At 28.7% G+C, this 17,618-nt stretch overlaps 1 protein-coding gene across 2 annotated transcripts in view; it reads left to right on the forward strand.

Annotated features, from left to right (window-relative positions):
* The window catches only part of Hibch (3-hydroxyisobutyryl-CoA hydrolase), a 36,181-nt gene extending 18,944 nt beyond the window's left edge, over positions 1–17,237 (forward strand). For both annotated transcript variants that reach the window (XM_067268473.1, XM_067268472.1), the window contains exons 6-12: positions 151–203; positions 3,447–3,525; positions 5,392–5,537; positions 5,624–5,710; positions 7,949–8,104; positions 9,647–9,785; positions 16,853–17,237. In XM_067268473.1, the coding sequence (XP_067124574.1) occupies positions 151–203; positions 3,447–3,525; positions 5,392–5,537; positions 5,624–5,710; positions 7,949–8,104; positions 9,647–9,785; positions 16,853–16,971 (779 nt within the window). In that variant the 3' untranslated portion in view covers positions 16,972–17,237. The remainder of the gene's footprint in view (positions 1–150; positions 204–3,446; positions 3,526–5,391; positions 5,538–5,623; positions 5,711–7,948; positions 8,105–9,646; positions 9,786–16,852) is intronic.
* The last annotated feature ends 381 nt before the right edge of the window (positions 17,238–17,618 follow it).

The raw sequence follows: 17,618 nt of genomic DNA on the forward strand, positions 1-17,618 counted from the left end.
TCAAGAAATTTGTTATGAATTATGAATGTAGTTTGCTACAAATATACTATTACGTACTTAATTTGAATAGTATAAATAAATAAACTTTATCATAAATTTGTTAGTTAATAAAATTATAAATTAAATATTTAATCTATATTTCATTAATAGCTACTCTTCAGATACCTTATGTGGCACTAATACATGGAATAACAATGGGTGGGGTAAGTGCTATTTTATATTAACTGAAAAATAGAAAGAAATATTGATTTTAAGTAAAAATTAAATATAAAGTTGAAAAATGTGATACATCATTTACAATTTAAGATTGGTTTATGTAATGAGAATACTGAGGGTGTATATGCAAAAATTACTCAATTTCAAAATTATTAATGTCTTTAAAAATCTTTCTATGAATTGTTCTGGTCTGTTCAATGTGTACTTCTTGCTGTTTGGCAACAAGCTTACATTGCCATTTTATGAGTCAAACACTTGTTTACATTTTTCAGAGATTACATTTGACCATTCATCTTTAAGGACTTTCCAATGCCCATTCAAAGTTAAGGCATGTTGGTGGAAAAGTCATTGTTTAAGTAATCCAAAACCAAAGAAGTCTAAAGGACTGATGTCCAGTGATTTAGTAGGAATATTCTGTATCCTGTTATATATATATATATAATTTGATTCTGTAGAAGCTTTCAGATGTTTGATACACTCCTCAGTTTTCTTTGCAGTGTGAGAAGAGGTTTTGTTATGGAAAACAGTTTCGACCATCTCTCCTGGGTACATGTGAAGAACTTATCTTTCTAAATATGGCTTCAATGCATTGCTGATATAATAGTTGGCATTTACATTAACTTTATTTGGGACTTCTATAAGAGGAAGTGTTCCTCTTTCAATCATTCCATCGATGATCATAAAACCTGGCCAGCATTTGTAGCACTTTGTCAAACAAATTTCGGGAATATTTTGACCAGGAAAAGAGTAACAGATCTTCCAAACTCTATTACAGTAGCATAAGTAGAAATATGCTTTATCCAATGTCACCATAAATTTCAATCTACCTGCTGCCAGGTGTCTCTTGTACAGTTTGTGAGCATTTGTCTTGTGATTTTGTTTGTGTTCTGTGGAAAGATGATGTACTTTAGTCTTCTGTACTTTTGTTGCTTTCAATTCCTTATGAATTATATTTTGTGCAGTTCCAATTTCTAGCAAGTTCCAATTGTTTCACAATGTTTCTGATACTTGGAGCGTTTGGTATAGACAGTAGTTTACAGACCTTTTCAAAATTAACTTTGCAGCATGCAGGCCTAGGTTTCGAATGAAATTTTAAATAACTCCCATTTTCTGCATTCCATTGTTTTTTGTATGAGAACTAATAATATTGTTTACTGTATTCTGACTTATAGCAATGGAGCTAGATTTTAGTTATTTCATGATCTCCCTGGAAGTCAATCCCTGTTTGGAAAGCACTTTCACATCCTGATTTTTGTGCAGTGCCATTTTATCAAATTTTTTATGCAAACAATTTTACAATATTGAAAAGAATTAGGGATAACCATAAAAAATCTCATGAGTTTTGGCATTGCCAATTAAAGATATAACACAGTAAAGTTGAGTAATATTTGAGTATACACCCTTCGTATAGACAAAGTATATCTCTAACTTATAGGACTACAGGAAACTAAAACATTTTATTACATATACTATTTAAAAAAAACTGTCTTATATAAATGCTAAATCACAAAAAAGAAAACAACTTGAAATTTGATACTTTCAATAATACATCATGATCAGGTGTTTGGAATCTGTTAACACAGTACTATTTAACAACTTTTGTTAAATAGTACTGTAGTGATATCGGACCTTCTCGTCCTCCCTCAGTTGTGGTTTTGTCAGAACGGGTGCAATTCATTTGTACGCGGTAATAAAGAGTCATAAGAAATAGGAGACAAAGGGCCATAAAACCGAGGGAGAAAAAGGCAGAAAGAGGAACAGAGAGAGGAGTTCGGGACACGGTAGAGAGAGGAAGGGTGAAGTGGTGGTCCCTGAGAGTGAAATAAAGTTATTTTTGTATAGAAGTATTTGACTGTTTTAGCTTTGTGTGATGAACCAACGGGGTGGAATCCACTGATTCAGATCGGGTTCCCTACAAGTACTATATCTTTGATGTGTCATTATTATCCATTTTATTAAGAATTTTCTAAGAATGAGATACCATATTAAGCTTTTTAATTTTAAATTTTTATTTAATATCTCATAACAGAAAAATGTTGCTACTTGAATATAACATAATATTAACACAGTTATGTTGTTCTATATTTTCATTAGATGTTGTATTAATTATTAATTATTGTTATTGTAATTTTGTTTTTATATATGCTTTCATTATATACAGTATATCTGGTTTCTCATATATAAAACAGTAGCTACTGAATCTATTGTATTAATTGATAAATTCATGAGATGATATCTGAATTATTTTATGTTCATGTAAAGGTCCTCTCTGTTGAAAAAATATTCTATTTTATAATTGTGATCAGTTTGTTTAATAGTTACATTTGTCCAAAATTGTTTTCTAAATACCTTTTCTGCTGTACAGTGTCATTTTTTTTCCATGTTCACTTTTGGAAGCTAAAATTTCTCTTTACAAAATTTTTCTGCATTTTTTGTGAAATGTATTTTGCAAATTACAGAATTTTTGAATCTAACTTTTCAATAAACAAGTCTACATAAGGATATTGTAATTTTAATATATGAATAATAAAAAATACTATATTTTATGTTGACTTAAAAGGATCTGATTTTGTTTATCTTCTTCTTTGTACGCCATATCAGATTCCTGATGTCGGCGACACCTGACATAAGTTAGTAAGTAGTTAGTAGTGCACCGAGGTGTATCTATGGAAAGTTACATCCAGAGTGTTTTCTCATTGCCTTCTCTTGGACGCGATATTACACGAGGGGAAATGCCTTCTGGGAGGTCTTGTAAGGGAAACTGGCCCCTATTCAGGTGTTATAAACATGGAGAAAACCCAGAAAACTCCATGTGGCCAGCCCATCTGAGCGCGACGCGAACCTGCAACCGAACTCCCAGTGTTTAGTGACAGAACCGCTTGGCCACTGGTGGGCTGTTTATCTTAAGGAATATACAAATATTGTTGATTCTGTAATAATGAAATGCCTATACATTGCAGTAATCACAAATATCATTTCTTAACAAGTACAAATTTTTAGAAATATTTTTTATTTCATTTATTTATTTCATTATTCATTTTCATTATATGCAAATTCTACACATTTGTATTGTATAAATGTGTAGAAGTTGCAATTTTTAACATGTTAATTAAATAAATTAGTTTATTTTCTATATTCAATTATATTTATTTGTTATTACTATTTTACTTCTATATCTATATCTACATTTATTTTGATAATTATAATTTATTAAATAACATTTTTTATAGGGTGTTGGTCTTTCTGTCCATGGTGCATTCAGAGTTGCCACTGAAAAAACTGTTTTTGCAATGCCAGAAACAGCAATTGGTAAGTATCTAATTTTAGAATATTTTTTGTTAAATTTGTATCATTTCTCTATGCATGTGTAATTTTAATATTCATATTTGTTTAAAATAAACAAATGTATACATTAAATACAGTGTTTTGCAAACTGAATGGATCTAAGTTGCCATTTGCCGTCTCCTACTTTTTTGTGGCTACTGGAATCTTTAGTGTTTAGCTATCCATACAATACAAAAAAAAAAATAAAAATCAGACAATACTTTGCAATTTCTGTACAACAGATCATAACTAATTTTAAAAATGTGAAAATTACTGCATAATCAGTAACTAGAAAAATACTTTATTATTTAAATCTCATTTTTTGAATTTAATTATTTAATAAATTGAAAACTTTACACTTGGAATATCAGTATAATTCATTCAACCAAAAATTGATTTAGGAGAATTATTTATTCTGCAGAGGAATGTTTTATAAATTATTAGCATTGTTCTTGTTTGTTTTCTACTTAAATTTTTAAAATTTCTAAAAAAAATTTCTGTTCTAGAAATTTTAAAAATTTTAGTAGAACTTTTACAATGCATTCTGTAGAAATTATATGTTATTGTTAATAGTTTTTGTTTCAAGCATATAGTATTGTTTTGTATGGACTTATCATATAGGAACACTGGAGACAATATGGATGAATTCAGACTTTATTGATATTAATTACAAGAAAATGCATTTTAGATGTCATACCCTTCATCAGTTTTTATTACTTTAGTATTAAAAACTGATTAGGATATTAGCTGCTTTTAGTACCTAATACTAGTAGTATTAGGTACTAAAAGTAATAAAAACTGTTGAATGAAAATACCATTATACCAATATATAATATTAGTTTAAATTTGTATGCTACTAAAAAAAGTGAATAATATTAATAATAACAAATAAAGGAGAATTTTTCATGATTCACATAACATGTTGAGGTATACTTTTTACACAATTGAATGTTTTGCTTTTACACTGAAAAGCATTTTCAACATGTATCACATAGGTTCTGTTAAAAGATGAGTAAGAGATTCAATAGTAAAACCTTACTTTGTATGAAAATTTACCAACAAAGGCTTTTTGATAAGCAGTGATTACACAATACGTTTAATAGGGGTTCCTGACTTATACAAAGGAATTAAAGTGACAATGTCTGTGCTGTCTGATACGACTGAGCACTTCTAATGGAATTTAGGCCTAGGAAATAAATTCAAAAATAAAATCAGCATTGCATGCGACTAACAGAAAATAGGTGCGAGAAACCATCAAAACACAAGAACAAAGCAATCAATAGCAATTGCTCTGTTCTTGGATCATCTCTCTGTGTTGGGAAATGTAAGGATTGTCTCTCTGTACCTGGCCAGTGCAAGATATCATGTCTTCCATGGCCGACAGGTAGGATGATTGCCTCTTTTGTGGCAGCAAGTGCAAAGTTCAACTGTCCATTAGGTGTAAGGATTATCTCTTCTGTGACTTACAAATGCAGGGATCACTTTTTTCTTTCCAGCTCCACCTCAATTCTATCACAATGTTGCAAGATGTCCTAGTCTAAATTAAATAAATTTAAAAAATGTGATTAAAAATTGCAGCCCAGCATAGTGATGATGTCAAAATAAATATTTGCTCATTAGCAATTAAGAAATTCTTATAATACATTAAATTTTCTCACTAATATATAGGTAATTTTAAAAATTTGTTTTAAAACTGTTAAATGAATATGAATTGTTTGCAATCATAATTATTGTAATAAAAATATATAAGAGAATTTAATTAAAAAACTCAGAAAGTAAATATTAATAAATTTTTACAAAATTACAATATTAAATTATACAAAATATTTATTTAACTATGAAATTTTATAGGCTTTTTCCCTGATGTTGGTGGAAGTTATTTCTTACCACGTTTGCCAGGTAAACTTGGATTATACCTGGCTCTGACTGGATTTAGACTGTCTGGTCGAGATGTTCTTAAATCTGCAATTGCAACTCATTTTGTTTCTAGTGAAAGGGTTTGTATATTATAAAAAAACTATTCAAAATTAAATATTTGGTAAACTAAATATAATCTTTTGTTTTAATCTTTTATATTTTATAGTTAAAAGATTTAGAAAGTGACCTGCTCAGAATCCCAAATCCAACTCTCCAAACTGTTGATAAGGTTTTGCTGAAATTTGATTTTCAAGTAAGTTTAAATGGATACTAAAATATAATTAGTATGATTTTTCTAACAAATTTTAAGTGATATTAAAATAACTTATTGTCTTTTTACAATGTGAATAGAAAAAATTAAATATAAATATTTTAAAACACAAACATTTAATACATTTTATCTGTAATAAATGAATTTACTTCTTGTTATTAAAGCTTGTAGGTTTTGAAAAATATTTAAGAATTAAGGTTGGAAGAATAGGAATAAAAATACTTTTAACATTTAATACTAGTTTAAAGATTGTTGACACAGTCTCTTTTAAATGTGATGTACAAATTTTTCATAGTATATGAATTAGCATACACACAGGATGTTTTATAATTAAATTGACCCTATTCAAACTGGGTTCTAATGGACATATGTTGATGAAAGTTGGTATACATATTATTTGCACCATGAGGAATAGATTCATGGTAAACAAAAATTAATGTTATATTCTCTATAAGTCAAATTTGACATGCTTGTGAAGTTTCTTCAGTTATTCAAAAATTCCAGTTACAACTGATCAAATTAGCTTTATTTTTTCTTTACAGAAAAGGAACTTCTCTAAAGAAAAAGTAAAGTTAATTTGATCAGTTTAACTGGATTTTTTGAATAATCAGAGCAACTTTACAAGCATGTCAAATTTGGCTTATAGAGGATATAACACATTAATATTATGGTTTCCCACAGAAAAGTTTAAACAAAAATTAGTTCAAATTTTTTGCTATTAGATGAAAATATGGCAGTTTAAGAACAAAAACCATAAATCAGTAAAGCAATATGTTATTCTACACTACATATTCATTTGGTGAGCCATGTTGGAAGTGTAATATGGTATGGTCAATTGTTGCATGAAGCATTTTGTGGGTATATTGACGGTTTGTTATGTTATTCTGGTCTTCATTTGAGGCAGAGAATTATAGTTTAGGTATGTTGTTTTTACAGTAGTTTGCATAACATCACATCACTACAAAGTTCTTGAAGCACCTTATTTTTGTTTTCAGAAATGTATTTCCTGTAGTGTGAATAGTAGATATTGATGAAGCCTGGTGGCTTCATCAACATGTGTCTATCGAGCTGGCTCCAGCAGACTCTGAGTATGGTCAGTTAATTATAATATCCTGTAGTTTAACTATCGAATGTTTTCTTGCATCATTGTAGAAGGTTTCATATACTGTTCATTAGTTGTAATTAAAATTTTTTCAAAGAAACTATTTCTTTCTTTTTCCTTTATTTTAATTCAATACATACAAATAGTCATTTTGTGTTGGAACAGATTTTAATGTAAAATAATTTATTGTTATTTTGTCTCACAATCTCTGTATTTTTCTTTAGTTTTTTTTATTCCAGTTTATGAAAACATTTTGCATTTTTTATATCAGTTATATTGATGATGATATTTATTTTTGATTTTCTAATAAATACAGTTTTTTCTTCTAATTTTATTGGAAAAAATGTTTCTCTGTTATTAATCACAATTTTTTTCACTACAAAAGTTTAATCATTATAGAATTATAGGAATTATTATAAATTTCTGTAAATTTTTAGCATAGAATGAAGCGCAACTTGATTTATCCAATCACTTACAATGATTAATAAGATAAAAGTGATTATTTCTTATTATATTTTCTATGGTAGCTGTATTATATGTTGATCTAGTAATAGTCTCTTTAATCCAGAAAATTGTAATTGGAATCATAAATTGTAATCTGAAATGCATTTGTACAAAGGCAATAAAGGAGTTTGAACCTGTTGAGCTGTGAGACAGTCTACCATCAATTTTTTGGATTAAAGAGACTATTACTAGATCAATAGGTGATTATTTCTATTCTATAATATTCTAAATAATCTCAACTTTGTTTTTTGATTGTAGAAGTATCATTCAAAACTTATTGTGAAAAGAATATTAATATCAAAACACTATACAATTAAACGGCACTGATTTTATCAAACATTTTGTAAATTTGATTCTAGTTAAATATCTAAATATTACACGTTTAAATAGAATAAAAACATTTAAGAAAATGCTAAGTAATGACTGAATTTTAATATATTAATACAAAATTTATTTAAATGTAAATAAAATAGTATTGTATTTTGTAATTGAAATTAGCATATATGAATTACATATAATAGTAAAAATTTGAATTTGTAGCATTTAAATTATTTTTATTAAGTGTAAATTTGTGAATTATTTCTTTGTTTTTAAAATTTCATTGTTTATTTCAGTGTGAAAATGAGCATAAAAAAGAATTTGCATTAAAACATGATAAAGGAAAAATTAATAATGTATTTGCTGGTGATAGTATAGAAGCTATTTTCCAGAATCTAGAAAAAGATGGTACAGAATGGTCAAAGAAACAATTGGAAACATTGAGTAAAATGGTTTGTACATGATTTATTTTTAAATCTAATTTATACAACTACTTTGAAATTAAAATTTTCAAATCAGTGGAATTATAAATAATTTATTACAAATGTAATTATTTATTAAAAAGATATTCATTTCATAAGTAACTCATAAATGTTTATTATTTATTAAATATGCAAAGGCAAATTAAAAAAGAGGGAGAATGAATTTATTACTCATGTAATATGTTAAGCAGGGTCCAGGTTGATATGGCTTTTTTTGAAGTAGTTCCCATTGAGCTATATGCACTTGGCCCAACATATCTGTCAGTCTGGAAAACATGCTGAAACTTGTCTTTTGACATCATCTTCAGAACTTCTGACTTTTTCAGAACAGTTGTTGATAAGCTGAAATACTGGCCCCACAGCTCCAATTTCAGATGATTGAACAATAAAGTCACATGGAGCAAGATGTAGGCTGTATAGAGGGTATGGCACACATTCAATGTTTTGTGAAGCCAAATATTGGGAGCAATATTGACAACATGAAGGCTTGCATTATTGTTGTAAAGGCACCAACCAGATATGAATTTTAGAGTTTTTTTGTCAGATTTATTTGTCCACGGTTTTCAAAACTGTCTTGTGATACCAGTAAATATTCAGTAATTGTTGTATGCAGGGGAATTTCATGTTGGTAAACCATTCCACTGTAGTTGAAGAAGGAAATTACCATTAACTTTCCTATAAACCAAACAATCTTGGCCTTAGGCTATGGAAAATGTATATCAAACCATCAAATGTCAAATGCGGTCATTCTGTAAACAGCCCAGACTATGCTGTGTGACATTTTTTTTTGTTTCCTCATTTGAAATTGGAGCCATGAGTCAGTGTTTCAGCTCACCAATGGTCACTCTGAATAAGTCATAAGTAGTTCTCTTTTGGCATCATCTTATGACTTCTTCAGAAGTCATAAGATGATGCCAAAAGAGGTTTCAGCACATCTTTCAGGACTAGCAGACATGTTGAACCAATACCTACAACTCAATGGGGAGTACTTGGGAAAAGGCCATATTAACTTGGACACTGACTAATGTACTTTGTGAGTAATAAATTTATTCTCACTCTTTTACTGACTTGCTCTAATATATGATATAATTTAAATTTTATTTACTTTTAAGATGTTTTGTTAATGCCCTTCTCCTTAGAAAAGAATACATTGAAAATGATTGAGATGAATTTTTTTTTTATGAGTTTCAGTAAATACAGTAGTTAGATTTTCAATTCTGCATCTGTGAAACTTCTTACTTTTTGTATGCTAACAATTTCCTTGATTATAAAACATTTTTTCAAAGCATAAAAATTTAATTGTTATCTTAATTAAATAGTTTTTATTTAAACTTTTAAATAATTAAATTCTTTTTTTACATTTAGAAATTTCTTTTTCTTATTTGGTGGTTTGGTTTTTATTTTAATTTGATGTTAAATTATTAGTGTTTTTTGATTGCACCATACAAGTTTATGTAAATAGTTATGAAATTAATATTAAACCTTTTATTTTATTACATAAATTATTTTTAGTCCCCAACATCATTAAAAGTTACATTCCATCAACTTAAGAGAGGAGGAAAAATGACACTTCAGGAAGCATTAAATATGGAATATAGATTATCACAACGTTTTATTAAAGATCATGACTTTTTTGAAGGTGTTAGAGCAGGTTAATATATATTTTGTAGCTGTTTGAAAAATCAAATAATTTTTTGATGTTATTTATTAGCATGTATATAAACTAAGTTCAAGATTTTATTCATTTAATTATTTTTGTAATTTAAAATTTTTACTTAAAGAAAATCCATTACATTTTTAATATTATTTTCTTTATATCTCACTCTTAGAACTTCGAAATATTAATTGAAAGATAAATGTAATGAAATTTAAAATAATAAATTCTCATATAATGAAAGTAGTACAAATGATAAAAATTTAAAATTTTTATATTATTCATATACTACTCAATTATTGAAAATTGATGTCAAATGATTTCATTTTGAATTAAACATAATAAAAATCTGCTTTAATGGTGTAGAAGTTACATAAAATGACTTGAATACTTTTCAGTATTACTGTATATACTGGAATTGGTCAGATTTTAGTATGTTCTCTTAAAATAGGGTGTATTAGATTTTATGGATTTCAATAAATACAGTAGTTAGATTTTCAATTCTGCATCTGTGAAACTTCTTATTTCTGTGTGCTACTTCCATATTTCTTATTTCAACACAGTAATAACAATACCTTAACTTACTATTCCAGCACTGTTTACTCTTCCAACAAACATTTTCTGTTTACTTCATAAGTCTGCCTCATGTCTGCTTTTAGTGCAGACTTGAGGCAGACTTATGAAGTAAACAGAAAATGTTTGTTGGAAGAGTAAACAGTGCTGGAATAGTAAGTTAAGGTATTGTTATTACTGTGTTGAAATTTGTTTCAGCTTGGATATTTTAATTATATTTCTTATTTATAAGTATGTGGTCACATAGTATTTGATTCACAGTATTTTCATTTGGAGAGGTTTAGGTTTGTTTATAGATATTCTTCATTAGCTTGGTACTACTAAGAATTAAACTATTGGCTGCTGCTAAGTTGGTTAATACAGTTAATAAAATTTTTTAAAAATTTAAAAACTATCCAATGGGGCTGGAAATTTCAATTTAAAAAAATTTGTAAAAAGTAATCCTTTCCTTATGATAAGTATTGTTTGAATCTGTGAATCATCTCTAATATTGGAACAGGCTGAGGGTTTTTCCTCGTATTTTTTATAAATTTTTTTAAGTTGATTAAGTTGACTCCATTGTCATTTGAAGTATCATGCAAGTTTTCTTTTCCAATTATGTTTTTTTAAGTATCCTCTTTCCCAATTTTCATATAAAAATTTCCTAGCAATACAAATACATCATTTTTCGGAACTTCTGGATGAGGGTTCATTAAAGCATCATAAAAATTTTCCTTTACATAAAAATCTTTAGTCTCCATAGACAAAGGACATGTTTGCTCATTTGACTTTGATGCAGATGTAACTAACATGCCTGCCTACTACATTAAAGTTCAAAGTGGGGTTCAATTTTCCAGTGTAAAACCTATACCAAATTCATGTTCAGTAGTATTATTTCCTCTGTATAATCAACATATAATTCACATTTAATGTCATATCCTGTTCATCTTATTTCCTGTACAACAGTAATATTCATTCCAATTCACCTGATAGTTCTTGTCATGTATAATACCTGGTCTGAAAAGACTTCTCTGTTCTGAATTTCATGAGCTTTTTACTATTCCAATATTTTTTCCTGAAAATTTCTGTTCATTCTGAAGTTCTTTCATTTGTTTTGTAACTTTTAGACTTTTTACATGATATAGGGTTGTTCGGAAAGTGATATACATGATATAGGGTCGTTTTTTCCGTGAAAAAATAAATGCAATATTCTTATAATAAATAAATATTTTATTGAATTATACATTGACCATTTTGGTCAAATACCTGTTATCATTTCTGGTAGTAGCATGATTTCACATTCATAAAAGTTTTGATCGTTGTTTACAAAAAACTGATCCAAGTGATTTTTGACCTTGTCATTTCAAATAAATGTCTTACAGTTAAAAAAAATTTGTATAGACAGGAACAAGTAATAATCTGAGTGTGCCCGATCTGGCAAATATGGTTGGTGTATCAGCTTATAGCTGTTATAGCTTAGCTTACAGCTTATAGCTGTTATAGCTTAGTGCATCCCATCTAAGTTATAACAGTTTCTGACGAGTTACCAAACTTGTGTGAAATTTGGCATTATCATGGTAAAACACTACACTTTGTTTGTTGATCAATTCTGGCCTTTTCTGTTTGATGATATTACTCAATTTGTTTACTTGATGGCAGTACACTTTCGAATCAATTGTTAAATTATCTGGTAAAAGCTCAAAAAAAAAATTTTTTTTAAATCCCAACATAGAGAGCATCTCTCTTTAAGAACATGTGGAACCCATGTATCGAGCTTTGAAATGAAACTAATTTGTTTTAAGTAATAATAAACGGTTCAATTTAACAGATTTAATCTCTTAGTGATTTCACATGTTGTTATATGGCAGATTGCTTCAATCAGTACCTTTTATTTTGTTTTCATTGGCTTCAACTGGTCATCCAGAACGTGGTGCATCTTCAATATTAAAATTGCCAGAATGCAATTTTGTAAACCAGTTTTGGCACTGTCTTTCTCTCAACACATCTTCTCCAAACATGTACCACAATTTTTTTTTTGCTTGAACAGCATTTTGATTTTTTGGTTATAAAAAAGCAAAATATGCTGAAAATGATGATTTTGATTTTCCATATTTGATGGGACACCGAAAAAAAAAACAATTGTACAGAATCAAACTAAATTTTTTACAAATAAGCCTTAAAATGTCAGCTGTCGAAGTATATAATGAAAATCTGGTTTAAAATAAAATTGGCTGGTAAAAATACATCTAATTCCTCTAGTAATAAAAAAACGAAATTACTTTCCGAACAACCCAATATAATTGTTATGCACAACTGCCAACTGGAAGATTAGGATTCATCCAGGTTGGCTTGTTCACCTACCCTACCTGCAGTTGGATAACTCTATCAGGAACTTATGTTCCTACCAGCAAAGCTCTTGAAATCACTGAAGCATGCAAGCCTCTTTGTTGCATCAAGATGAGGATATCCTAAAGGAAGTATAGTAAATATGCAGGGTTTAAACAAATATTTTATCAGGCTATAACTTACATCTGCTATGTAATAACAAAATACAATTGCACTGGAATAAAGGTAATTGGTAGTGGCTATTTATTGGTTTGGATGCCATGCAAACTCCCATCCTTGTGGGGAGTGCAAATATAGCACTCCTTATTCAATATCACAGTTACAGAGAAACACGCTTTGAATGAGATTTTTAGTTTCAGTTGTTCAAATTTTCAATTATATGTATATGAATTCTGTGAATATTATCTTTATAAATAGGACTCTGAAGATTTTAATCATTGTTAAGTTATTTACATTACTGTATTTTTATGACATATAAGACACCCCCATTTCAGTATGGAATATTTAAGAAAACTATTTAGTGTGTTTAAGTCATCCTGCATAATATGGTAACTATGGCAAGGTATAACATAAATAGATAGAAACATATAATGTTCTTGAGATAAGATTAATGCTCCACATTGAAGAGTTATATGTCTATGACAGGCCTCGGAGTCGCTCACTTTTCTCACTTGTACTCACTTTTCTGAAGTATCCTCACTTTTCTCACTTTTCAGGTCATTTTCTCACTTTTCTCACTTTTTTGGTCATTTTCACGTGCTTAATTAAGATGTGGGGCAAACCAAAAATAATTTTAAAGCCAAACGAATTGCCGAATTATCGGACTATCAGAATAGAATTTTTTAGAAGAAAATACGCGGCCCTGAGCAGACTCAAAATTGCAACTGCCCGCTCAGTGTCGTTAGGTTATAGAAAACAAAAATTTATTTAACGTATTTAAAAAAATCTTTTATGCACTTAAAAAATCCCTCTCATTACAAATTCAGAAGCCAGTGTTGAGTAAAGTTATGTACTCATGCCATATTTTCATTATTCGCCAAAATCTACCTTATCCGAATTGCATTTCCTTCTACAGAGTTTAAAAATAAGTATTCTAAGCATCCCTGCAGTTTTGGCTGTTTTCTAAGAAAATCACTAAAGTCCTTTTGCAGGGGAAAGCACATTACGCAGAGGGATTAATCTCTCAAGCTGACAACACTGCTGCCGCTTTTAAATTCAAAATATATAATTATTAAAATTAACACGAGATAGTAGCGTAACCTCCTACCACTAAAAAAGATTTCGTTTCTGACCATTTAGTTATCCTGGTTATAGCCCAATAATTTGGCAGATTATTTGGTTTTAATTAACAATCGGGTTATGGAGTTGTCGTTTACAAAAATATTTTTTTACTTGATTTATCTTTAAATAATTTCATAAACTTGAGTTTAATAAAATTACTTTAATGATTTCATAGCATATTGTTAACGTTAAATCACATCTACATCTTCCCATAAATGTATGTTTAAATTGACTACAAGTATAATTATTCCATATAGTAAGTGTTATTTTCATAAAATGTGTGATTACTTTGCTTGTGAAATATCCATTTTTTAATCTTCTCTTATGCCGATTATAATTGTGCATTAATTGAGAGACTAAAAAAGTAAACGAAAATGTAAATTCATATTTACATATAAAATTTACCAAATAAATTAAAATATTCGAAGTGTTGTAAAAAGTACAACACGTAATTGCTTGTGAGAAAGATTTTCACAGGCTTCCCAAAGGTTAACAACTTTGCAACGATGTTGGTTTTTATTCATCTGCAGGAAAAAGTTTTTTGTTATTTATGAAATCATTAATAAAATATTATTTTACTTATATTATTTGGAGTATATTTATTTCAGATTTATTATTTTATTTGGAAATCAATATTTACACATCTCGAAGCATTAAAAAATAAACAGTTTCTGATAATGATAAATATCCGAGAATAGCCAAATTAGTGAAATCAGCATCGAAAATCCCGTTCCCATGAATGAGAGGATCAATTTTATGCCGGGCACTTTCTCCTGATAGAGCATCAGTGTTGGAAAGAATGCTTAATTCACTTTTGATTGTTAAGGAGGGACTAAACATGTATGACCAAAGCCCACACCTTGTACCTATTGCAAAGGACGACTGAAATTAGCTTCCTCGGTGCATAGAAATTATCAAGAACGATTGGAAAATGAAAAGAAGTTAAAAGAATAAGAGAAACGGAAAAAAGAGCACAGAAATGTTTTGAAGAACAACAAAAGAAAGCTGTTCGTAACATGAAGATTATGGAACGGCAACTGAGTTTAAACCAGAAAAATGTAGAAGAAAATGAAATACATGCGACAGTCTAAGTTTTGTTAGAAGCAGCAAACAAAAAAACTGGAGAAGGCTATTAACAGCAAGAACATGAATGAAGTACAAGCAGCACGTGTGATGCTTATTAGTGTTAAGTGTTCAAAAGCAAGAGGAAGCGAAATAGAAGGAAGTTGATAACATGCAGAATAATCTTAATAAAAGAACATCATCTTTCATGACTGATTATTTACAGAAGCCAAAGACTTTTCAAGTATTCATGGTTTACTGGAAATACAGAAGCCACTGGTTATCGGGAAACAGAAAAAAAAACGCGATATAACCGAGTAATAAAAATTCTGGGCTTTTACTAAACAGATTATACATGCTATGGAATCTCTGTTCTTTCATCAGCAAGTGTTTCTGATATAAAATAAGCTTAGTTTTTCAATCCTGAATTTTATTCGTAGGTTATATCGAATTAATTGACGTTTACGTAAACATCGAAACCATGAACGCCCATTTAGCATTGTTTCTTTAACAATGACATTGAAAGACAAATACTGTCGATATAAAAACAAAACATCAATTGCGATTTTATTATACAGTACTATATAAATCGCTTATTAGAAATTCGTGTAGTTTATATTTTTCAATAAAAATTATAAATGCTGTAATTGAAAATTTAAAAAAAATGAATATTGAATATATAATAGAACATCAAAACTTATAAAATTACAGAGTAAAAATTCTCTAAAAAGCAAAATGAAGTTACTACTGTATAAAAATTTTAGAAGTTTTCGTTCAGAATTAGAGAGATCTTTTCCTTACACGTTATGCGGTGAATTCGAAATTTCACACCTTTATGTGAATTGACGCAATACCGTTAATTCACATAAATGTATGAAATTTCGAATTCACAGAAACTTGTAAATGAGGAGACTGTACTTAAAACTAATAAATAAACAACTTTTATATCAAAAGGAAACAAATGACAATCGATCTATCCACCTGTTCTGCATATTTAGCTCTTTCTCGTATTTCGTTGCAAATAGAAATTCAGTGGTAATTGGTAATTTAAAATTAATTGACTCAAATGCTTTTAAAATTTAGGGGACCAAAAAAACGCGATATAACGAGTGGCTACTATATTACAGTATATACAGAAATTTTTAAAATGTGTTTAACCATAACAGAATAAAAAGAAATAACAATTTTTACTGCTGTTTTGCTGAGTTTTCCTTCTGTGTTTTCACTTTGTTTTGTCACTATTGCACTCACTTTTTATTCACTTTTTCTGTATTTCAACTCACTTTTCTCACTTTTTCAAAGGGGAAATAGCACTCCTAGGCCTGCTATGATGAACGATTGATTGATAATTGTCTCACATTATCTAACTAATATTTACAATAATTACATTTTAAATCATTTAAATTGTAATAATATATATTATATCAATATTATAAATATGTTAAATATCATAATATGTTTAATTAAACAATAAGATTTTTATTCAAGAGTTGGCTAGATGAAGGTTACACTAGCTTACTGAAGTCTGTTAGGAAAATTCGTTAGCATGTCAGAATCCGAACTTTATTTATAACACAAGGTGATTTTTTTTTTAGTCTTTTACAGAAAAAAGTTGTATCTTATATTCCATAAAATATGGTAATTAAAACATTTATTGAAAGTATTTTTGTTTACATAAACACAGAAATACTTTAAAATTTTTGATGTATTATTATAAATACAAATAAAATATCTTAACTGATTAAATTAATTTTATGATAATTTTAATATTTTGTAAAACAGTTTGAAATTTGCATAACATTTAATTATTTCCAATCTTTTAGTGTTAATCGATAAAGACAACAGTCCAAAATGGAAACCATCCACCATCAATGAAGTTTCAGATGAAATCATCAAAAAATATTTCGAGAAATTGCCTTCCAGCCAAGAACTTCAATTATAACTTTTTTCAAAAATTTCTATTCTGAAGTCAAATTTGAATCAGAAGATCTTTAAAAAAGATGTTAAGTAGAGCAGCACTATTCTTTGTTGAGCAAGTTTATAATTAGTTTTATTAGCTGCATAGTATTTTTTAAAGTCATCTTTGAAGATATTGTTAATAAATACAAAAATTATCATCAGGAATGACTAAATGGTAGCAAGTATACATGTTGTAATTGATAACTAGAAAGTGTATACAGTTGATTAAAAGAGATATTGCTTAAAATAGTTTTGTTTTGTTCCTAAATAACTTAAATAACAAATTTTTTGACTAATTTAAAAATAAAACATTCCCCCCCTTTTACTCTTTCCGCCCTGTGGGCACTAGGAGGGCCTCTTTTTGCAAGCCCACAATGGAGCAGCCGGATGGTGTGACAGACAAGAGCTGACATATCCGGTCGGATCACCCCCCCCAAAAAAAAAATTCCTGTGGATTTTTTCAACCCGTCTGAATAGGCTGCCTGCCACCTTGACCACTCGGCCATCAGGCTGTCATACTTAAAAAATTAAAATTACAATATACTGTATTTCAAAATCTTGCTGCAGAAATGTGATCCTGTCAGCTGCAGCACCGTAACACAATATTTGAAATACTTATTTGACGTTAAT

This window comes from Centruroides vittatus, unplaced genomic scaffold (genome assembly GCF_030686945.1).
Source record: "Centruroides vittatus isolate TY-2023 unplaced genomic scaffold, ASM3068694v2 contig_329, whole genome shotgun sequence".
Lineage (NCBI taxonomy): Eukaryota > Metazoa > Arthropoda > Arachnida > Scorpiones > Buthidae > Centruroides > Centruroides vittatus.